Source organism: Paroedura picta, chromosome 7, assembly GCF_049243985.1.
Source record: "Paroedura picta isolate Pp20150507F chromosome 7, Ppicta_v3.0, whole genome shotgun sequence".
NCBI lineage: Eukaryota > Metazoa > Chordata > Lepidosauria > Squamata > Gekkonidae > Paroedura > Paroedura picta.
In genome coordinates, this window is record NC_135375.1 from 36,633,884 (window position 1) to 36,658,016 (window position 24,133).

Consider the following 24,133-nt stretch of genomic DNA (forward strand, 5'->3'; position numbering starts at 1 on the left):
CCTCCCAGTTCTGCAGTATTTTAAATAAGAAGGGGCTTTTCTGTGGTCTCCCTGTCAGCCAGCTGTTTGGCAGAAGGAATGCCCACACCCATGCCCTCAGACTCCCCTGCATTGCTCTCAGAAACACCTCCCTCCCCTCAGTCAGGGGCTGTCAGAGGCTCCTTCATGGAAGGCCTGAAGAGAGGGGGAAGGGTGAAAGAGCACTCACCAGACTCCTGCCAGCTCTGTCAGTGTTCTGAGGCAAAGTGAAGGAAGTTACAGTTGGATATGACAGTTAGGACAGCCTTGGGGCAAAAAGGGCTGGTCCAGCCAGTCCAAGCCTCTGTTCTCATCCCCCTCAGCAGCCCTATCGACCTCCTCTCCCTGCAGTGGTCAGGGGCAGACTGGCAGTGATGTCTCCAGATTGCCCCTGGGTGGGCGGGCCCTGTCATAACTTTGGCCCAATGATTGGGTCAATGTTATGACTGGGCGTGGCCTATCAGAGGCAGGGGCCAATCGGGACGTGCCTCAAAACGGTCCCCGTGCGGTGGCGGGACAGGAGGCACAGAGTGCCTCCCGACTGGCTGCTACTCTCGTCTGTCCTGTTGAGGACCTAATCGGAAGGTGTGAAGCACCTTCTGATTGGGCCCTTATCTGGACTGACCCCCACCCACTTTCCGCCCACCTAGCCCTTAACCAATTATGTATACCGTTCCTAAGCAGTTACAGATGTTTTGAGTCTAAAAGTAAGACCTCTGGCAGGCAATCAAGGCCAGGACAATTAAACTTCATAGCAACATAAGCCATTCATAACTAGAAAGTAGTTAAAATGATGCCCTAACCTGAATGCCCAAGCTATCCTAATCTCATCAATTTCAGAAGCTAAGCAAAGTTCGCTGAAGTGAGTGTTTGTAGGTGACAACTCCAAGGAAGTGCACTTATAGGAGATGCAAGTAAGTAAGGTTTTTCTGCTTCCCCCTCATATGCTTAGTCTCAGCAGTTGAGCACAGCTACTATCCGTCTCTCATTTCCCTTCTTATCTCTAAGGATCGTGAGGAGGTTTGCCAGTGCCTTCCTCAATCAGTACCGTTTACCCCCCAACAAGCTGGGTATTACCCCCCAACAAGCCCATGAACATCTGGAGGATCACAGGTTGACTACCCCTGCCCTAGAGAGCCTATGGCCGATTGATACTAAAATATTAACGATAGTAATATAAGGTAAGGTTTCAATATTCATTGTGATTTGACAATATTAATCCAAATATTGATATATAGATAGAAGAAGGGGGGAGGAAAAAGGCTTCTGTGGGCCCGGGGACGGCGCTGGGCGGCTCGCAGAGCCCCCACCCCCCTCCCTGGGCCCGCACAAGCCTTTCGCCATTGGGGGGGGGCAAAAAGGTTTCTGCCATCCTGGCAAGCCACCAAGCGCTGTCCTCAGGGACGGCAGCTAGCACTCATTTTATTCTAACATAAAATGGGCTTTAAATCTAGTTGTATATATTACAAACATATTGCCTTAGAAAGGTTCCCTTTCTTTTTTGTTGATTGTTCATTGTGAACCTTTCTTTCTTTGTACTGTAATTTCAGGCCTGACAGAGAGGCTGTTTCCAAAACCACCAAGGGATACTTTTTGTCTTTCTGTGGCCCCTTTTCCTTCATGGACTGAAAACAGGTGTGGGGGGACTGTCCTTGATACTCATTCTGCCTCCCAGACATATGGTGGCACCAGTGGTGCATCTTATTCCTTTCACTCCATTCTGAAGCTAGGACATCTTTCCCCTTAGAGCAGTGCTCACAAGAGACCCCAGTTGCCTCCCCATCCACACGCTGTCCCTCCTCCTCTTTCCTGCCAGCCCTATCCCTTTGCCCCTTTCTCAGGGCATCCCCCCCACTATGTTATCTCATAGTCTGCCCCCTAGCTATTTTCTTTTTATTTCTTGAAAGCTTTGATCACAGAGCTCATGATGTGTCATATCACCTGCTCCCCCCCCCCCAAAAAAAACAGCCTCTTGCTTTGTCTCCCTTGTACCAGTTTCTCATTGATTAGATAAGAGACTTAGGAAGCCCAGTTCTCGCCCCTGGGCCATATGTCTGACACCACTACCATACGTTGGCTGCATTTTGATGACAGTTTCACCACCACCAGTTAAAACAATGGCTCCATGAACTGAATAACAGGAGCTGGTTAAAAATGAGGCCAGATGCCACTCTAGGAACAGTCCTAGAACACTTACACTGAAAAAGGCAGTTATGAGGGTTGTTTACTGATGATCTCATATAGTAGTTTCTGTGCGGTTTCTGCTAAAAGGATATAAGGAAAGATGGTGTGTGTGTTTGTGCGCGCGTGTGTGTGTGTGTGAGAAAGAGAGCTAGGAGTTTAAGATTAAAAGGTAGATAAGACTACAGGTAGAAGTGAAAGAGGCACAATGAGAAGTGATGTAGAAAACATATGTAAAGGAACCCAGCGATGAGGAAAGGACATTAATAAGGATCAGCTGTGTAGTGGTGGCAAAAAGTATAAAAAACGGGACAAGGGAATAGTGGAGGGTGAATAAGTTACCAGAATGAACACTTTTAAGAGGGTGGATGAATGAAATAAAGGTGAGATGGAAGAGGCAGGGGCACAGAGAAAAAAAATGGGACAAGGCCACCTGGGAACAGAAACTAAAAATTAGAGCATGTATTAGCTGTTGCCTATTTTTTACCTAATTGTTCCTGCCTGTATAAATTATGCCATTTTCTGGATATCTAACATTATGTTTTAAGGCATACAGAGAGAGATTAAAAGTATTTATTAGTGTTCTGTAGCCAACCTTTTGTCTGAGATCTTCTCAGTCAATGGCCTATGTGAGAATCTTCCTGTCGCTATGCTGTCCCCTTCCCTTTTCCTTCAATGTCCATTTTTGCTCTGGTTTATCCTTTGAAATAATAATGGCAAAGTGGCCCTGTTCTTGGTCTTGCTCCTCAGATACATGTGAGATGACTAGTCTTTAATTGTGCAGTTAATCGTTATTTGCATGTTCACCCTCACTTTCCCCTACAAGAAATTGCATAAATTGGGCAACTGCACACATTAGTGATGCTGTAGTGGAAATTACATGCATTCTCCGAGGGTAAGAAGATAGGGGCAATAGTCAGTGTATGAATGTGGACTTGAGCCTTGTTCACATGTGTAGGAATGGTGGCAACGAGGTGGCAGGGTTCTGAGATGGTAGAATGGACTGTACCATTTCAGATATAGGTTAATGGTGATGGAAGGTTACATTTTGGATTGCTCAACAATGTTAACTCACTTCAAATAGAAAACCAGAGCAGCAAGCAAGCAGAGTGTCTAGAAACGTTCTCCCTGATATGCTGATTTTCGGTTTACATCAAAAGTTTTTGTTTTTAAATACAAAGGAACAAATTTGGAATCTACCAGAAGAGGAAAAGAAGCCTCTCTCTCTCTCTCTCTCTCTCTCTCTCTCTCTCTCTCTCTCTCTCTCTCTCTCTCTCTCTCTCTCTCTCTCTCTCTCTCTCTCTCTCTGTGAGTGAGTGAGTGAGTGAGTGAGTGACAGAGAGTGATCATTTTACCACCTCATTGCCTCTTCACTCTCCTTTATGTATGAGCTAGGTTTCTCCTTCAACTCAGCGGTTGCTTTGGATTCCCTGCTTCACTGAGATCCCTGTCTTCTCCTGGCTCTATCCCCACATCTCCAGGAATTACCCATTTGACTGGAAACATATCTGAATTCTGTAGGAATATTAGTTGGATTAAAATCTTGAATCCTGTTACTTGTTTTGTGATATTTCCTTTCTTGGACAGTTGAATAAAATGATCCTGAAATGACTGATCTGCATCTACCATTGTAACTTTTAATAAGTTGCATATGTGCTCAAAAAAGCAGGGTCTCTGAAGTATTCCTAGTTTGGAGGCTTGAGGATTTTCAAGGCAAATAGGATTGATGGCTCAGACATTTCACACAAGCTTTTGGGGACAGGTAGCAAGTCTTGCTAAAGATTTGTAGACACTTTTACAGCACTTAATAATACTGGTGAATTTCGCTTATGACATATGTCAAGAACTATATAACTGTGGAACATCACTGTAACAGCCTCCAAGATTTATACTGCCCTTCTAAGCAGAGTTACACCCTTTACAATCCATGGAAGTCAACAGGCTTAGAATGCAATTGTTCTATTTAGGATAACTCTGTTAAATGTTTCATCTAAGTTACTGCCATTTGTGGTAAAATTTAGTATAATATAATAATTTTTTAAAAATAAGATATTTTCTCTGAACAGGGTTCTACGGATGGCTATATGAGTAAAACACACTTCCAAGTGAAAGGCAGAGACGTCTCACCAGACATAAGGGAGATAAGGAATGACAGCGATGAAATAACATTTACATATGTTGAGGTAAGTAAAAAAAGAGTTCTTTTAAATGCTATAATTCAAAACCCTCTGATGTTTCAGTATTGTTGAACTGAGCAACTGGAATTAGTAGATCTGAATTATTTAATGTGGAGGACCTTTGGATTAAGCTGCTGGTGCAAAATAACATCACCTTGGAGTGATGTCGTTATTTCCTGGATGCTACCATATACCGGAAAACCAGTTCTGAGAAGAAAACCAATTTTTGGTTTGCTTGCCTGTCAGTCATGAAGTACTTGTCCCGATGTTTAGTTAGGGTTAGCAGCATTGTGCCAGAATGCAGAGTTCCAGTGGGCTAACTCAGTGCCATGCTGCGCAAGGCTGTGCAAGACAAAATTATTTAAAAGAATGGTTGAATAATCAGAAGGACTTTTGTCAGTTGATAGGGCTATCCATATTAATTTATATTTTATATTTGAGTTTGTTTTAAAATTATTTTAAAACCTCCTCAGGTCTCATAGGGAGAAAGATGGGATAAAAACTGGTAAATACACTGAAAATAAAGAATCATGTGATTCTGAAGAGAGATGGGAGGCCCGTTTATGCTGTGTTAGGAAAGGTAAGAAAGTGGCAATCCAGGGCCAAGTGGCCAATTGGGAGGCGTGCAAAGCTACTTAGCCCGTCTCCCAGACGTCGCGCCGCCAACTCTATAGTCCTCCCGACCGGCCATCCTTGCCGGATGGCCGCCGAGGAGGAACCTTGCCCCACGCTGCTGGGCTTTGGGAAACATACTTTCCCTCCGCCCAGCGACTGCCCTCCGAAGCCTCTGGGACTCCCTGCGACCCCCCCTCCCCGCACACCCCTGCCTGTCGTCATTACGCCGCACGAAGACCCTCCGAGCCACTCTGCCGCCATGGCTGTGCCGCCGCCGGTTGCGCTGCAGCTGCCCCAGCGCCGCGGCTGCGCCGCCGCCATCTCCGTCGCCTCCACCACCACAGCTGCGCCACCGCCACCAGCAACATGCCTGCCCTGCTGCTGCCCGCAGCACGCCAGCCCCGCTGTGATGGCGCCGCTGCACGTGGTCACCCGGCTCACGGCTGGCCGCGACCCACCGTCACCGCAGCTCACGGCCACTCAGCACTCGCACTGCACCCAATCAGGTATGACCACTTCTTTCCATCCCAGCCCAGCCCCGCAGAAGCCTTCCACGGTCCCAGGGGGCCCAAGGCTTCTCCGGCCCCACGGACGCCACACCCCGCCTCGCTAAATTGCCCCACGCCGTCCCTGCCTACTGTGGAGCCATTCAGACTCTCGGGGGGGGGAGGAAACCATCTAGCGCCCATTTTATTTTGTTATAAAATGGGCTTTAAATCTAGTGGTAATAATAAAGTTGCCAGCGCTGGATTGGGAAATGTCTGGAGATTTGGGGGGTGGAGTCTAGGGACGTCAGGATTTGGAACTTATGGTATGGAACTTATCAGGGTACAGTGACATACAGTCCATTGCCCAAGGCAGCCATTTCATCCTGGGCCTGACCTCAGTAGTCTGGAGATAAGTAGTAATAGTGGGAGATCCTCCAGGCCCCATCTGGAAATTGGCAACCCTAGTTCATAATATACAAGCACAAGTTATAGAACAAACACTGGGGCATGGAATAATTTTGACTAGCACTAAAGTTACAGCTTATAATCATGCTTCAAAATCCAGGTCCTTCTGATATTTAAGAAGTCACTAAATCATGGAAGTATGGGCTTGGGAAATAAAATCACATAGATTTCAGCTGTTGTCCCTCCATTAGTTGATATAATGTAACTTTCCATCCAGAGATTAGGAACTAACAGGATACCGTATATCAAGATAGGTCAATGTAATGGTCTCTAGTGAACAGCAACAAAGCTAGAGTCCGGAACTTGCTTTGGGGGAGAGCTGTGGCTGGGGTAGAATACCTCATTTGCATGCATAAGGTAATAGGTTCAATTCTTAGCTTCTCCAATTAAAAGGATAAAGTACTAGGTAATATGGAAGACCTTCTTGAGACCCTGGAGAGTCATTGCCAGTCAAAATAAATAGTTCTGACCTTAATAGACCTATGGTCTTCCTCGGAAGAATTCAGCTACAGATGTTCATGTGTGTAAGACTACCAAAGCGAAGCCACTCAACCAATCATTTGGCAGGACCATTATAGCCATTTACATGTGAATAAAGTCTATGTCAGCTAATAAAGCTTGTTTGTCAATAGAAATCCATAAGAAACATAATTCCTATTACAATAGTTTTGGGGCATTATTTGGAACATGATCAGAAAAATTAAATAAATTGAACTACCAAGCATAGCAGTTGTTGAAGCTACTATGTTCTTGTAGAATTGATCACACTGAGAAGTATCACAGTACTGCTAAACCTAAATAACTTCAAAAATTAGGGTATTAATTAGGAACAGCCTAGAGGGAAAAGTTAAGAAATTAAAGTCTGTGGAATCAGCACGAAGGCTGCTGAGGAATACCTTATTAGAGAAACTGAATTTATGCACAGCCCAGAACAAAGAGACAAGTAAAAAAGGAAGGAAGAAACCTACTATGGATTCATTACAGGGTACAAACTACATTCACACCATAAAGGCATCCTCTAAATAATGGAAATTTAATCTAATAGTTGCTAATAGAACAAAGCATTAGATTTTGGCAGGCAAAATGAAATATTAAATAGGAAATCAGAAAAGCAAATTAATCCATAAAGATAGAAGAAAATATAAACTCAGTTTCTTTAGTGTAGCATCAGTGGAATCACTGGAATTAAAACAAATAGCACATCTGAAGTGAAATAATATTAACTGGATTAGTTCTAATGCTAATGAAGGAGCTCCATGAAATTTTGAGCTGTGTGACAGCTACTATGATTTTAAGTAACTAACATTCTGATTCTACGTCTCTGCCAGTATTAGTGGTATAAAGACATCGTTATTATTGGTGTTGTAAGTTTTATCTATTCCTGTTCGGTTTGTTAAACATTACATGTATATAGCTGTGCAGCATTTGCAGTCATTAGTATAAAGCAGGCTTTCACAACCACGGTTCTGTCAAAGCCTGGGGATTTGGAATTGTCCAAGAAAGGTTTTGCCGATTGGATGGGTGGGAGTTATTTTTAATATATATATTTTTAATTATCATGAAATGATCATATATAGTCATGGCTGGATGGAGTCACTGAAGCAGTTGATGCAAGCTTAAATAGACTCCAGGGAATGGTAGAGGACAGGAAGGCCTGGAGGATCATTGTCCACAGGGTCGCAATGGGTCGGACTCGATGTCACACCTAACAACAACAGCAAGACCAAGCACCCCTCTTAAAATGGCCAGTGATGGGCTTGGATGACGTAGGAAGGGGAGGGGTCCCAGCCATACAAAGCCTTGCTGGCTTTGTATGATTTTTCTAACAAGTTTGATCACATGATGCGTCCAAAGTAAGTGAGCTTTAGCCATAATATCTTGCCTTCTAATGACATCGTTGGTTTGCTCCTCTCTAAAACTATCTTGTTGGTAACTTTGGCTGTCCATGGTATTCGCAGCATTCATTTCCAACACCATAATTTGAACGCATCTGTTCTCCTCCTGTCTTCCTTCTACAGGGTCCAGCTTTCACATCCATAGCTTGTTATGGAGAAGACAATGGCGTTGACTAGCCAGCGCTTTGTATTAAGCCTGATATCTTTATTTTTCCATATTTGGTTCATTCTTAATGTTGCATTCCGGCCCAGTGTTATTCGCAGTTTGATTTCACGGCTGCATCCACCACTTCGCTTGATCATAGAGCCAAGAAAGATGAAATTATCAATACATTCGATGTTCTCATTGTCAATCATGACTTTGGTGCTACTGCCAGTAATTGTCATGATTTTGGTCTTTTTGATATTTAGGTATATCCCATCTTTTCACTTTCTTCTTTTAGTCTCTTAATTAACTTTGTGCAAAAAATATATATACTGATTTAATAGTCCTCAATAAAATAAATCACATTGATTCATGTCTCTTTACTTTGAAAGCAAAGCAATTTAACTTGTGTATGCTAATTAAGTAAAAGTGTTAGATAAGATCATGTCCTTATTCCTCTTCCTCCTTTATTTCAGACAGACCACAGTTGGCTCAGTACAGATACTATTTTGTCATAAGATGTTGTTTCTGTAAACCAAAAAATTACCAAAGCATCATGGATTATTTGATATGGTTACTAACAAGTTTAATATTCACTAATAACTAGAATTGTTTTTAGTTGACATGCTTTTTTCCTATAATAAGCGACAAATTATGCATCAAATACATATTATCAATTCTGAAAGAAAATCTCATCAAAACAGCTTGTTCTGTTTGAACCTGGATGTCAAACTAGACAGGACTCTGAGGCTGTTTTTGTTTTATTTTGAATCTGAAGCATTTTTCTTCTTCAATGGCAGCTGTACAGGGACCCAATTTTAACTTGGACAGCAGTGCAGGAGATACTATACCATTTAATCCTTCTGTTCCACACCAGAATCCTCTTCAGGCATGTTTCCCAACTGGAAAAACAGTAGCTTCAGTAAATCAGCTGCAGTAAGGGAAAGGGTTAAAGCCTGTTCTCCCACTGCGTGTTTCAACCCCCTCATCAGCTGTTTCTAAGTTTAAAAACACTGAGGGGATCCATTCATGTGTCTTGTCTGTTTTATTTATTTACTAGAACTTAAGCCTGCTATATGAGCCTCTTGTGGCGCAGAGTGGTAAGGCAGCTGCCTGAAAGCTTTGCCCATGAGGTTGGGAGTTCGATCCCAGCAGCCGGCTCAAGGTTGACTCAGCCTTCCAGCCTTCCGAGGTCGGTAAAATGAGTACCCAGCTTGCTGGGGGGTAAACGGTAATGACTGGGGAAGGCACTGGCAAACCACCCCGTATTGAGTCTGCCATGAAAACGCTAGAGGGCGTCACCCCAAGGGTCAGACATGACTCGGTGCTTGCACAGGGGATACCTTTACCTTTTACCTTTAAGCCTGCTATACCAAAAATACAATGAGCGCTAGCAGCCTTCCTTGCAGCCCGCCCCTCCCAGCCGCAAAGCCCTCTCGCCTGGCCCCCTCCCGCCCCAGGATCCCAGCTTCTGGGACGGACCAAGGGCCCAATCGAGAGCCGCGTGCTGCGTGGCTCCCGATTGGCCCTTTGGCCCCAGACTGACACTCGGAAGGTCCAATCAGGAGCCCTTTGCGTTTTTATCCCGGACTCGCCCAACCCTTTTCTCCTTCCACAATGCCCTTACTCCTTTATTCTTACTGCTCCCATGGAGCAGTTTACAGATTGGAGGATCTGTACACTGTCCCTCTCTGGCAGCAGTCTCTAGGCTGTTAACAACATGTAAAAACCCATGCATACATGGTTTTAAAACCAGTAAAACAGTGAAAAATTTAATTTCTTTTTTAAAATACAGAGGCTCTGACCATCCTTCTAAATACAATTGCTGGATTGAGTTTTGGGTCCAAGAGCCCAGATTCTCTTAATGGTATCTCAGCTGTTTGGGTTTGATCATAATAGCAGCATATGGAGAGAAGGGTTTTAGGCCTCTCTCCGACATGATTTTCTTAACCTGAAAAAGCCTGGGGGAGGGTTTTTTGGCCCATTAGCGAAATCCATGAGTATACCCATGGGTTTCTCAAGAGGCCAGATAGTACACCCTCAGGACGTAGCATGTTAGGAAAACAGCATGGGAGGATGGTATTGAAGCCCATCTTTTGTGTGCTCTGCTGATGTGATCCAGTCATGCACAGTGTATGGGAATTTATGAGGACCCACAACTCACATGTGGATCATAATGCCTACTGATACAATACGGATGGATGCTAGAAGAGTTTACTGATACAATACGGATGGATACTAGAAAAGCTTCCTTCTCAGTTATTTGCATGTATATATAATTATATCAGATGTTTTTATCAAAAAAGAAGTATGCAAATGTAGTGGTGCTTTTTTATCCATTCATTGATTTCCTTGGCTTATGCTACAGTGATATAGTTTAATTTTCATATGTAAAGGGTAGTAACTTATAGCTATTATTGACTTACCAGTTTCAAAGCCCATTCCTAAGAACGGTCCTTGAAAGGGTCCCCTCCCCTGGCCCTCGGCCAGGCAGCACCTCGCAGCCGGATCAAGTGGGGCGGGCGGGGGCTGGCCAGCTCGTTAGCAGGCCTGGGACAAAGCTCCTTAGCAGGAAGTCAGCAGGCCAGGAGGCCCTCATTAGCAGGCCCAGTCTAGCAGGCCGGGAGGCCTTTGTTAGCAGGTCCAGCCTAGCAGGCCAAGAGGCCCTCGTTAGCAGGCCTTCCACCACCACCCTTTGCCCAAGGCCCTCTCTCCTTACCTGCTGCTGGTTCCAGGCACTGAGGCGAGTCTGAGAGCAAAGAGGCTAGAATCAAGGGACGGAGGGCGGGAGCTGCAGGGTCAGGGCCAATCAGGGTGCAGCCATCTGGCTGCACCCTGATTGGCCCTATTCCAACTTGGATAGCCGGGGACATTCCACCCCTCAGGCTGTTTCACAATTATATAGAGGAACCACGGATAAGGATTAGTACAGAAACAAAAACAAATCAGTTAAGTGTTGACTACACTTGCTTAAAAGTATGAATAAGTTATCTTTGTATTACTGCTGCAAGCATAGGGAGAATTGGGCCAGTGAATCTGGAGGATCAGTGTTGTTATAGGTGCTTTAAGGCTCTGTCAACATATTAAAAAGTCATAGGGTTTGTTGGGGAACAACATGAGGACTTGTTCCACATGCAAGTGGAAGTTTTGTGCCTCCTAAATGCACACCTGCTCTTTTCTGGTGATGATTACAGCATTCAGGGATAATGGTTTTAAACCTCCTCCCCTCATTTTCAGATCCGCAGACTGCCTCATGGATGTGAAAACTGTGTGTGTATGTAGAGACAGTAAAGCCACTTCTCCCTGTATTCTTTGGTCACGACTAGAAAAGACCCAGTATACCTCTTGGAGGTACAAACTCCCTATCATATGAGACACAAATTTCTCATGTCAAACATATGGATTATTTACTGTGTAGATGGACCCTGAGGATTTTTGTTTTTTATTTCTATTGGATTTTGTCAGCCTCACTGATTGATGGGAAAGAAATTTAATACTCCATTTTAATTCTTTAGTTGATTATTGTAGCAATAGATTGATTCAAGTTTGTATTTCTGTATCCTACTGCCCAAAAGAAAGTTTGGAGGAAGCAGCCTGAGATGTTTTTCTGCAAAAGTCAGAAAATCAATTTAGTGTTTATGTGTGTTCTGCATGGTTTGCTTTAGTTCTTGTGGTTACTGCAGATGGAATGAGTCAATGTGGAGTAAGATTTCAAAATGCAAAGATTTCTGCTGTATGAATCAGCTGGCAGGTTGTGGGTGTTGAACATGACCTCTTCAGTTTCTCATCCAGGCTGGTTATATTTATATACTTCTAGTTTGGGACATCAGTTTATATATCAGTGCAGGCAGAACTCCTGGTGTAGTCAAAAGGAGTGCTGCCTACATGAAAAATTATGGGATGGACTGTTTCCCCCATCATATTAATTGTATCAACAGTGTTGTTCCACATGTATCATCGCAGATGAAAATATTCCAATTCTCACTGATTATTAATCATTTCCCCCCAAACAAATGAATGCATTTGGAATTAAAAATTGTTCTCATTCTTTGTGTAAAAGTAAATAGCTTGAACAAAAATGTAAATATTTGCAGAACCACAGTATTTGCTAGGGGGGTAAAAAAATGAAGCAGAAACCTAACAAACATTACTGAAGAAAAAATGTAAACGAGTTTAATGAAACCCAGCATTCAATAGGAATGTTGAAATAGAGTCTAAGGAAAAATGACTAATCCATGTTTTGTATTTTGTATACTAAACCAGAAATTCTCAGCTGTTGGTTTCTCCAGAATCCCAGGATATGGGACTACCATATGAACCCTTAAAGAAAGAGATCATACTCTGAGTTGCACTTAATACTTTTGAATCTGTAGCTGGTACTAACCTTTGAGTCCATTTTATCTGTTCGCTGACGGAGCTGTTGCATGATTTTCATTACACAGAAATGGATTATGGGTTTCTTTGTGTGTCCTACTTTCTGTCCAGTCATTATAGTTATAGTTGCATATTTCCACGGAACTCAGGGCAAAATACAAAACTAGGAAAGAGAGAGAATGAAAGGCCTTAGGTCAGCTTCATGGCAGAATGGGGATTTGAATCCAGGTCATCCAAATTGTAGTTAATTCTCTGTTTACTGTACTGCATTGACTTTATAACTGTATCTTGACTATTTTGTTAAACCCAGGAAATGAAATAATATTTTCACTGTGGAAAATGTGGGGCATACAGCCATGGCTGAACCACTGTTTTTTGCAAGGTTGTCTGAAGAACTTAGTTAAATTGCAGTGACAAGCAGTGAAGTTCTAGGACTACCAGGCAAACTGAAAACTAATATCTGCATGTCCAGATGGCATATACTGAAATGTGAAATTGTTGATTTACTAGCTGGTATATGTGATATTACTAAAATTTGCCTTCTTGCTGGGTAACTTGAAAATTGCAAATGTCACTCCAGTTCTTAAAAGGGTCCAGAGTGGATTCAGGAAATTACAGGCCAGTTAGCTTTACATCTGTTCTGGGTAAATTAGTAGAAACAGATTTTAAGGAGAGAATTAGTAAGCACATTGAGGAATTAAGTCTGTAGAGAGAAAATCAGCATGGCTTCTTCAAAGGGAAATCCTGCCTCAACAATCTCTTTGAGTTCTTTGAGTAGGTTATGTGCCAGTCTACATAAAACCACAGGACAAGACCCCACCCAGCCCAGAGGACTTGACAGAGTGGCAGCAAAGGTGCTGCCTGACCAACCTGATAGCAGCACAGGTGTCAGCACAGTGTCAGTCTAGATGGGGTCCAGGTGCAGCTCTTTCCTCAGATCAGGATTAGGTCCAGCTGCAAGTCCTCTATTTGAAGATCTCTCCACCCAGACTTGGTGTACTTAAGAAGAGGCTTGAGGCAAGCCTCTTTGTGGGCTCCTCACCTGTCTTCTCAGATGCTCAGTGTTTCGGTTCTCTATGGTAAAGCTGTGCCTGACTGACTCCTGGTTCCTGACTTCGGCCTGACTTCAGCTTGGCTTGACTTGACTTAGTTGCTCGCTAACAAGAATACCAACAATCTTAAAATCCAGACATGTGAAAAAATCAAGCTGGCTGCTGTGGCAAAAGTTTATTCAATTTTTTAAATCATGCCAGATACAACTGTCTTCTTCAATGGCTATTAATAAACAAAATCGTAATTAATCATACTTATAGCTTTCATATTACAAATAAGAATAGCTTATTACAAGTTATATTACTTTATGTATCCTTAGGAATCCTTACACCTCTATTGGTAATAAAATGATGCCATCTGCAAAAACAAATTTTGACTTATAAATTTCTATTACATAGTTTTTATATAGATAACTACATTGCTGTTGCAATTATTACACCTTATAATTATCACCCTGCCTAAAAGATTTTCAAATTATTGTCTGTGTTGGAGAGGATTGTGGTATCAACCTACTCCTTCACCCTCATTACAAGCCTAAAGCAGCTACATTTTAAATCCCTGCCTCTCCTTTTCATGCTGCTCTTAAAGTGATAATTCCTGATTCCAGTGATATATTCTCATGTTCCAACTTACTTATCATTTTTGTTTATTAATAGCCATTGAGGACGACAGTTGTATCCAAAACTGAGGTATACCGGATCTTGTTCTGGCATGATTAAAAATTGAATGAATTTTTACCATAGCAGCCAGCTTGATTTTTTCGCTTGCCTTGACTTAGTTCCCAGCTGCTGATGTCGGCTTCTTCCTTGACTCCACTCCTGGCTCTTGACAAGCTTTCAACTCTGCTTCCAGCTACTTGACTATGGTACAGCTTCAGCACTCTTCCTTGCAAATGACCCTGGCCTGGCTTTGACTACGCTCCCCGCCCTGCCTGCCTTGGCGAACTGTCTTCATCGGGTCTAGTCTCTTGGACTGGACTTTGACTCTGAACTTGCCTACTGATTTGGTCTGAGCTTTCCGGCCAGGGATATAATTAACTGGCACCTGATGTGCTACCTGCCTGGCAGGGCAGCACAAATGGTGCCACTGGATTCAAACTTTGTCCTGCTGCTTCAGACCAACATAGCTACCAAGTTGAATCTACCTTTTTATGGGAAAATATATAGTTTCTTACCATGATTATCTTCCAGTTACAATGCCAATGTAGAGTACTTATGCTCGATTTAAATCTGTCTTTTGAGCTGTTTAGTAAAGAATGTCCACTTAGAGCAAATTAAAAACTACTCCAGTTCAGATTTCAACTCAGTATATGAGTCACAGGGATTGCAGACAAGGTGTAATCCCAATAGTAAACCTCCTTTAATCACCTTGGTAAATAGGATTCATTCTGTATATGGAAAAAGTATCACTCAGTGTTTAATTGAAGGAAATTTTCACAGTATTTATACATTGAAAGCCCAATAATTTCCTGCTAGTACTACAGCATTCTTAATCTATTGGGTTTGAAGCAGTGTTTTTACATTGAGCATGTTAACAGAAACTATAGAAGCTGTAATATGGTGAGTGTTCAGTTTGTTTCTCATGGCATCTAAAAATGCTTACTGTGTGAAAAATGAACAGTGAACTCAATGGGTGCTTTGTCTTTGGCTTTTGTCAGTGACCTTCAGGGAACCAAGCCTCAGTAAACATCACAGAATCATCATTCTGCTCTCCTGTTACTTAATGAAGTCCCTGTCTTATCCTACTTGTATTTCTTTAAAATCCCCCAAACCCTAAATCAGAAACCTTTAGGAAACAATGCTAATTAGACTCTGCTATTTTGTGTTTGCATTGTGATGTCAAATATCAGCTGTATATTTTTGAAATCCTTTTGGGTAATATGGTTTTCAACAATATGTATCAGTGGCAAATAATAAGAGGTGGACAGTTGCAATAATTTACTGATTGTATTATTTTGATATATGTTGTTTGTGATTCCCAGCCTTTTAATTTAATTGTTTACATTATAAATATCAAATAAGCAGGAAATCAGAACGCTGTGCTATGTTCTTTATCCTGTTTAAAGTGGGTAAATAACTTTAGGTAATTATTAAAAAATTATATGATCAAAGTGCAATAGAGAGCCATTCAATAATAGTTTGAAAAGAATAGTTTGAAAGAACTGTGTTGGATCATGTAGGATTATATTCAATTAATTGTCTACAATAGGATTGTGCAGGGTTTGAATATGAGCTGTATTTTTGTTGAATAACTAATGTAGTTTAGAAGCTCAGCAGAATATCTGAAATAACAATGTTTGTTACTTAAAATTGTAATAGTCTATTTTATCTCTAGATTGTATGCCATTTGTATGAGGTTAAGTGTTATTTAGTCATTCTCTTATAACTATACTTTCTTTATGATTTTTGCCTTCTTTCGTTGAGTGTTGTTATAGTTGTTTTCTAATTACCTTCAAAGTCACTTTAAAATTCAGCAGCACATGTAAAAATATGTTGATAACCATCTCTAGGGCTTTAATAATGTTTCTTTTATTGAGATTTGGAAGCTATTAAAGGAATGATTTCCATGTACATAAAATACAATTAGCACTGTGAAGTCAAATGTCATAGGATTAATGTTAAAACACCAATATCAGCATTAAAACAATTATATGCACTCTGAATTAGTTCTCTTTTGGTTATGGTTTCCAGATGCAGTAGATATTCTGTGCTTAACTGAACAACTGATAATGTGGAGCATAGTATTCTGCCCTGCATAACATAGTAGAAGAGGGATCACTATTGTTCCACAGATGTATCTGTAACTGAGACATAGTTGTACATTTTTCAGATATGGGATTGGATTTGAAGAACCACAAGTTGAGTTCTACTCATGGAATGGTGACTTCCTGCTCATCTCCAGGTTTGCCAGGTTTCTGGTATTGACCTGGATGGTCTGGTATTTTAACTGACAGTCTGGGTAAACTGGGGGACCTCCCCCTGGACATTTAAAAGCATGCTGTTTGGGCTTGGAGGAGGTAGTGCTGAGGCAGCTTTACTCTGTGGCTGGTGTTCTTTCCAGAGCCGACAGCATGTTTGCCTTAAGAGGAGGTGTACTGAGCTTGGACATGAAACAGCAGCTGCATCAGGTGCTTTGCACTTGGACTGGGTGCTCCTCCCAGCTTAAAAATAATCATAGCTGATTTATGGTAATCTTTTGAGGTTTTCAAAGAAAAGGATGTTCATAAGTGGTTTGCTGCTGCCTGCTTCTATGTTGAAACCTTAAAATTCCTTGGTGGTCACCAGTCCCAAATACCAGCCAGCGATGACTCTGCTTTAGAGATCTGATGAGATTGAGCTTGCTTGGACTATTACACAAAGATAGTACATGTGAAAGTCTTTGAACATTATAAAGTGCTATATAAATGTGAAATTTTACTAGAGTGACATATTTTAGACACGTGTGAGAGCTAAGTTTTTACTATGAATTGTATGTTGAATAACTTGGAAGTAAAATTGAAATGAGGATGCTATTGATTACATAATGATCATGCAAGTCTTTGAAGAAAATGCTTTAGAATATCTTACTGTGTTTAATCTTGTTTGGTGAGATAATTTTAATGAAAAGTTATCCTTTTGTGACACTAAAATTCAAAGTCAAACGAATCTATTCAGGCAAGTTTTACTATTTCAGTTTCCCTATTCTGTTTACAGTGAGGTGACTCAGTGTCATGTTAATATTTACATGTGAGAAAAGAAGACAAAAAGATTGTGAGTTTTATTATGATAGGGAGGTTAACCTATAATACTGAAAAGGCTGACAAGATATGAAATGGGGAAAGTGACAGCTTTAGTCTCCAAGGAAAAAAGACGTTCTTTCCAAAACGTCTTGCCACATTGGAAGTAATATTTTCATACATAAGCTTTAGTCTACTGATATTTTGCAGTGTGTAGTTACTGTATTTATTTCCATTCTGTTATAATTTGCCAACAAAATTTGTTTGCCAGACAGCTGAACCTATCAGAAAAACTGACAAGGGAATGCAGACTTCAAAAGAAGGCACATTAAATTGCTTAGAAATAGCCAGGAAGCTTTAACAGCTCTCTTGGCTGTTGCACAATGGGATGCAGGAATTGCAGTAATGTTCTCCTTCCATCTGGTGCCTTCAAACGTGCCGCATTCATTACTCTAAGCAAACAGTTTGCTTGCGTGTTGAAGTGTGGCTGGTCGGTGTTTTCTTAGGAATTCCTCAGTTGAAAAATACTATTATTTAGGATGTGGTTTTGTTTCATGAGCCATGCAGCATCTGAGCATGCTAAAATTTACAGGAAAGGGCAACTTGAAACTAATTTTTAGGTTCCATGAGAGTTTTGGTTTGTTATATGCTTGACCATACAAGTTCACAATTTATGTATTCTTGGCCAGTGATGGGCAATCTTTCCTCTGTTCACTTTGGATTTGAGATTTGGTAATATGAATTTTCTCCCCTCAAAAACCCGACATTTAAGATAGTAATTATTATGGCAGTGTTTTACCTGACAGAAATTCTGAGATGTGATTTTCCAGAGAATGTTACAGCTCATTAGGGATGTAAGCTGTCTTAAGAGATACATGCATACTGCTCCATACGGAGCATATTTACAATAGCACAAAGAGTCTAGGAACATAGAACTTGGACCTACATGTTCCAGGAATTCTTGCTGAATTTCAGATGCTCAGAAGTTTGGTTTACATTCCAAGCCAGAAAAACAAGTTTTTGAGAAAATGGCATGCCATTTATAAGAGAGCCAAGCATTTCAAATGCCCGTTTGTACCATCAAAACAGGTCAGAAGGGACTATATCTATTTATTTGTTTAATTTAAAACATTTCTGTGCTGTCTCCAAGGCAGCAAACATTAAAATGTTCTATATGGTGAAAAACTATATAATGAAAAAAATCACAGAAACCGTATTAAAATACCTTTCGAACCTCCACTGGTAGTCCTGTACCCACTCCTGTTTCCTTAACTTTATTCATATGAATGCATAGTTTGTGTGTACAGTGTATGCTTGACTGATCTTTATACATGCGTTGAGTAATTCTCAGGTTACATTCAGTATATGTGTAACTGAACCCTACATTGATCCAGGTACAGGACCCTAGTTTCATTTGTAATAGCCCTGTGAACTCAGATACATCCAAAGAGTCAACAAGTAGTCACTTGACCGGTGAAACAGAAGACCAGTACCTGGATGAATGTCTGGCTTATTTTACAAGTTCAGCTATACATGTGTTGACTGTAACATGCTAACTATTCAGTGTGCGTGCAGAGAGCAATTAAGTGTACACTGCACATGGATCGCATATGTGTTCACTATACCTTGTGAATAAGGTTTTTCTTTGTTGTCGATCTGGTCAGATTTTACAGTGAGCTTATGAAGGCATATATCACAGCCTTCTAATTTGTTTAATTGCTGTGGCACCTGAGAACAATTTTAGACTTTTCCTGAAGCTTTTCGAAGTTTTCCCTTACATGTTGACACTAAAAGAAGGGATGATTTGGCCCTCGTCAGCAGCCCCAGCCCAGCCATGAGCTGGCACGCCCTGCTTAACAGGCCCTCATTAGCAAGCCCTCCACCATGACCCTTTGCCCAGGGCCCTCTCCCCTTACCTGCTGCTGGCTCCAGGCACTGAGGCGTCTGAGAGCAAAGAGACTAGAGTCCAGGGATGGAGGGCAGGAGCTGCAGGGGCAGGGCAAATCTGACTGCACCCTGATTGGCCCTATTCCAACTTGGACAGTCGGACACGTCCCACCCCTTAGGCTGTTTCACAAATATATAGAGGAACAACAAGGGATAAGGATACCTAAAGGGTGAGTTCCAGTATATCTTCTGCAGATCTGCCTTTAAAGTTGTTCGTTAACTTCAACTGGCAAACCACCCCGTATTGAGTCTGCCATGAAAACGCTAGAGGGCGTCACCCCAAGGGTCAGACATGACTCGGTGCTTGCACAGGGGATACCTTTACCTTTACCTTTTAACTTCAACAGATCATTGTCTCTTAACAAAAGAAGAGAGATCATGATATATGTACTACAGTTTGGCACTATCTGATTAACTTCCAACTGTCTCTTGATTTTATTTTTGGCAAAACAGTACCCCCAAACTGAAAACTGTAGAAGGGCTTCTGAAATTCCCTTCCCTAAGGGCATCATTTGGGAACAATGTAACATGAGGCAGTGGGGTGGTTGGCATATGTCCACCAGATTTAAGGAAGCTGTTGCATTATTTTAGGACTATTTGAAGCTTCTGTAAACGAAGTTTTTTGGATAGTTTAGACTATAGCTACCCTGAGGACATGCAGAATTTTATTGCATAAATATAAATATATAAGTTAAAATGCATCCCCACTCTAAGGAACATAATATAAAACAGGAATGGTTTCTGGAGACGGAAGAATTTTGATGTTCCACTGACATTCTACAAAAGGAAACTCTCATCATCTTCTTTTGTCTTGGTGTTGCTCCTATGTGTCTGCATTAACTTAAGAAGTTTTTTCCCCCTCTTCCATTTAAGAATAAATGGTTTGTGGAAAGTGAGGACTAAATTATCTGGGACCCAATTTAGTCTTATGGATAATTAGGGAGGTTTGAAAAACTCTTGCTCTGTACCTGATGGACTGGAAATGCTGCAAGGGAGCTTTAGAGATACACAAGTAGCATGAAGAAAATGACTTTAAATACCTCCCTTAAAATTACTTTGTACCAGCTTGGTGTAGTGCTAAAACTATAATATCATAGGTTTTTAAAAATGATAAAGGGATTACTTCATCATCTAAATGTAACCTCTGTAGCATATCTTTAGATCTGCATTTTGAAAATTACTAGCTCACTGGAAAAAACTAGTATTGAGTTTAAATTTGATAGTATTATGCTTGGTTAGATGACCTACCCTCTGAGAATAATTAGATTAAAATAACAAGAAATGAAGTTCAATAATAGTTGTCTGATGTAGAAGAGGTTGTATTTTGATTTTAGTTCTATATCTGTGTAGTAACACAAATCCTTTTACATGTAGTTTTCAGGCTATATAAAAATTAATGTACAGCAATTGTAACATATATTGTTTCATTTTCCTTCTTGTAATCAAACTTGTTATAACTGACTAGATTGCAAATTTATTATTGATTCAGTTGAATGTTCGTATTTTAACAGTATTATTGTTACTGAGTAAAACTACGTGTTGAGATCTATTCTTCAATACCAGAAAATTGTCTTTATTAGTTCATTAATTATATGAGAGAAGGTTTGATAAGAGAAAGAGTGCAAGATATGGGCAGGCTTGCACCCTTTCTAACCTTTGTTCCATCCTAGGAAATGCAGGTAGAGAGGTGAAAGGTTCTAACAGATCTCCGACATTGATGCAGTGCAATGCCAGGTTGATCAACAATAAAACCTCAACTCTGCAATCATATTCTGCAGAGCGTGAGATAGACCTGGCATGCGTGACCAAGACCTGGGTATGGGAAGGCAAAACTGTTGCCATGAAAGAACTTACCACAGTAAAAAAAGAAAAACTGCAGTACAAATCTAAATGTAACTAATAGCTAATGTAATAAGAAACTAGCTGTGACTGCCAAGGATTAATGCTTATCAAAGTCTGAGAACCTTTGAGTGACAGGCTATTTAAATTTAATTCTGTGGAGAATGTCTGTTAAGAAATAACATTAGGAATGGACAATGGGAAAAGGAGTGAGTGGATCAGTGAGGATCTCCATTCAAGCCAAAAGGGGAAATTGATTTTAGTTAGAAGAAGTAATCCCTGTCCAGTGAAAAGGGAGATAGTTCTTGAAAGACGAGTGATTCCTGGTCCATATATCGAGAAGGTTTTGGGAACTTTTTTTTTCTATGTTCCTGCCTTCTGAACATGAAATGTCAGTGAAACTCAGAAACCTATGCTTGTGAGTTAAACTGAAAAGAAAGTCTCTTTCCTCAAAGTTTCAAAGACATTTTTGAATAGCAAAAACATTGGCAATATATTAGTTGATTTTAGTATTATTACAACGTTACCTCAGTTTTTATTATTGGTTCTTCTCATACATTCTACCCGGATTCCACCTGACTTTTCCCTCCTCCATACTGAATAAAATATTTTGTTTATTTTTGAACTTTCACAAGCCGTTATAATATTAGCCGGTATTTGTCTCTTCTCTCAAGTTCCTGGGCCAGGCCAGCATCAAAATATATAATAATATGACAGGGTGGGACAGCAATAGACCATCAAATAAGAAAATATAGGGGTTGCTCAGCAAGAAAGAAAAAAAACAAGGGAAAATCCTGTGTGTGAGAGAGGAAAGACAGCAAGATCACCATGCCACTAATATTGTGGTTCTCAGTTCTGTTACTCCTTATATGTAACATTTCTTCTTTTATGAACAAATAAGATAGCATACACAAAAGCTGCTTTATACTGAATCAGACCACTGATCAATCAAGATCAGTGTTGTCTACTCAGACTGGTAGTAGATGTCAGGGTTTCACGGACAGTCCTTTCACATAATCTATCAACAAACGTTTTAGTTGGAGTGCTGGGGACTGAACCGAGGACCTTTGTATGCCAAGCACCATTGAGCCAGATCCCCTCAAATATAACAGTCATATCCTTGGATATTTGCCCTGACATAGATAGCCCAGGCTAGCCCGAGCTCATCACTTGGCTGTAGTTAGTACTTGGATAGAAGACCACAAAAAAGTCTGATGTTATTATGGAGTCAGGCAATGGCAAACTACCTCTGAATGTCTCTAGCATTGAAAACCCCATGGTAGATGTCATAAATCCAACACTATACTTGGATATTTAGAGGAAGACAGAGAACATTCATAGTCCATCTGCCTAAAAATGTTAGAAAACATTTTTTGTAACAAAAATTAACCCTGGGGATTCCAAATCTTTGGTTACAATAATATTTTTTTAAAAAACATTTATGTCTGTAAGCAGTACATTTAAAATCTTCTTTGACAGTGATCCTAAATTTACTCTAGCCTAAACAAACTGATATTGTTGAAATGGAATAATTTTGCATAGGATTATGCTGTTAGTTATGTAAAAGATTCCTATGAGCAAATAGAAACATTAACATCAATAATCATGGAAAAGAAACCCAACATTTATGCTAAGGAGAAACAATTTGTTGTTCACTATAGCAGTGGTCCGCAACCTTTCTTAGGCTGCGGACCGCTGCGCCGGGGTGCGGGGAGAGGGCGACCCGGGGCTCCGCGCGTGCACGTCAGCCCCAGCGCAAACGCGCTTGCGCGGACTTGCCGTGCGTGCGTGTTTGCGCCCCCGGACGCAAACGGGTACGCGCGGCAAGTCTGCGCATGCGTGTTTGCGCCGCTGGCATGCCGGCAGCCGCAGCTCCCTCTCCCCACCCCTCCAGGCCGCAAGGAAATCGGCTGCCAAAGCGTCCGATTAGCTTGCGGCCCGGCAAGCTTCTCTTCCCGCCCCCTCCCAAAGCAAGAAACTTGCTGGGCTGCAAGCTGATCGGCCGCTTCGGCGGCCGATTTGCTTGCAGCCTGGCGAGCTTCTCGCTGTGGGGGGGAGAGGGAGCCACGGCCCAGCGCCGAGGCCTTCGCGGCCAGGCACTGGGCCGCAGACCGGGGGTTCGGGACCACTGCTCTATAGTTCTTCTGTTTTGCTCAATAGCACACAACATGCATAAAAACTAATATTTAAATAAATTTACAGTGGAATCCCAAACATAGTTTAGGATTGACTTCAATGGATTTAGAACGATTTAAATCTGTTTAAGATTGAAATATTAGAGAAGACAAAAGATATATAGACAACAATACTTCTTTTCAATCTCACAACCTAATCGTATGCAGAGTTGGGATTTGCCAGTTTTTTAAACATGTCTGACTTTGTATAGGATTGGTCTGTTAAAAGAGAAGATGGAGATCAAAATATACCTGGGCTGATTATGCACTCGGTTTTCCTACGGTTTACCACTCAATTTAAAATAAAATTTCTGCATCTAATACTGCTTTCTGCTTGGATGCATTTCACCCCACCCCCAATCTGTGATGTTTTCACAACATTCAGGCTCTACCACAGTGTCAGTTCACTCTCCCCCAGGATCCAAGAGTACATTTCCCCTGTTTTTTTTTTTTTTGTTTTGATTTTTTCAGTGAGCAAATATAGGTCCTCCACCGGATTTTCTCTCCCGCTGGGAGGCCATTCCTCCACTACTGATATTGTATCGTGGTCTCTGCTCATTGATCAATTTTAGGCCGGAAGAGCCTTTTGAAATTGTAAAAAATTATTCTTAAAGCTGTTTTCACTCCTGGGTTGCCATTTTAGTGGAAGGTTTTCCCACCTTCATTTTTTCTAAGCTGCAGTACTGCTTAAGTATTTTTTTTAAATAAATCCCCCTCAAGAATTGAGGTTCAGTGTTAGAATTATAGACAAGACTTTCTTTGTGGATTCCCTCCATCCACCCCCCCTTTCTTCTGATGTGTGCTACATACTACAGGGGAGGGATTTGAAAAATGCTCACAAGAACTGCTGTCTGCCTTCCCCTCTTCTCCCATATTGTCAATTTTTTTAAAAAGTAAGGGAACTCAGTACAGTTGGATTTCAGTTTTTTTAAACAACAGCATTATAGTGAGGGATTGCATTGCTGATTTGTTTGTTTATTTCTCCATATTTTGACTGTGGGCAGCCCTATACTCCCAACAAGGCAGTGAAAGCCTCACTTCTCTGGT

General features: G+C 41.2%; 1 protein-coding gene and 1 long non-coding RNA gene across 8 annotated transcripts in view; one reads left to right on the plus strand and one right to left on the minus strand.

Annotated features, from left to right (window-relative positions):
* The window catches only part of ATG10 (autophagy related 10), a 141,973-nt gene that overhangs the window by 18,308 nt on the left and 99,532 nt on the right, over positions 1–24,133 (plus strand). For all 6 annotated transcript variants that reach the window (XR_013233081.1, XM_077347516.1, XM_077347518.1 and 3 more), the window contains exon 3: positions 4,266–4,382. Coding sequence is in view for 5 of the 6 variants with exons in the window: in XM_077347516.1 (XP_077203631.1) it covers positions 4,266–4,382 (117 nt within the window). In the remaining variant the exon portion in view is untranslated. The remainder of the gene's footprint in view (positions 1–4,265; positions 4,383–24,133) is intronic.
* LOC143842400 (uncharacterized) lies at positions 8,550–14,335 on the minus strand. 2 transcript variants are annotated; one of them, XR_013233083.1, is made up of 3 exons: positions 13,401–14,335; positions 12,369–12,521; positions 8,550–8,886 (listed from the first exon to the last, which is right to left on the minus strand). It is a non-coding gene; the product is annotated as an uncharacterized LOC143842400 (long non-coding RNA). The 2 variants fall into 2 exon arrangements; XR_013233082.1 differs by having other exon boundaries at positions 13,229–14,335.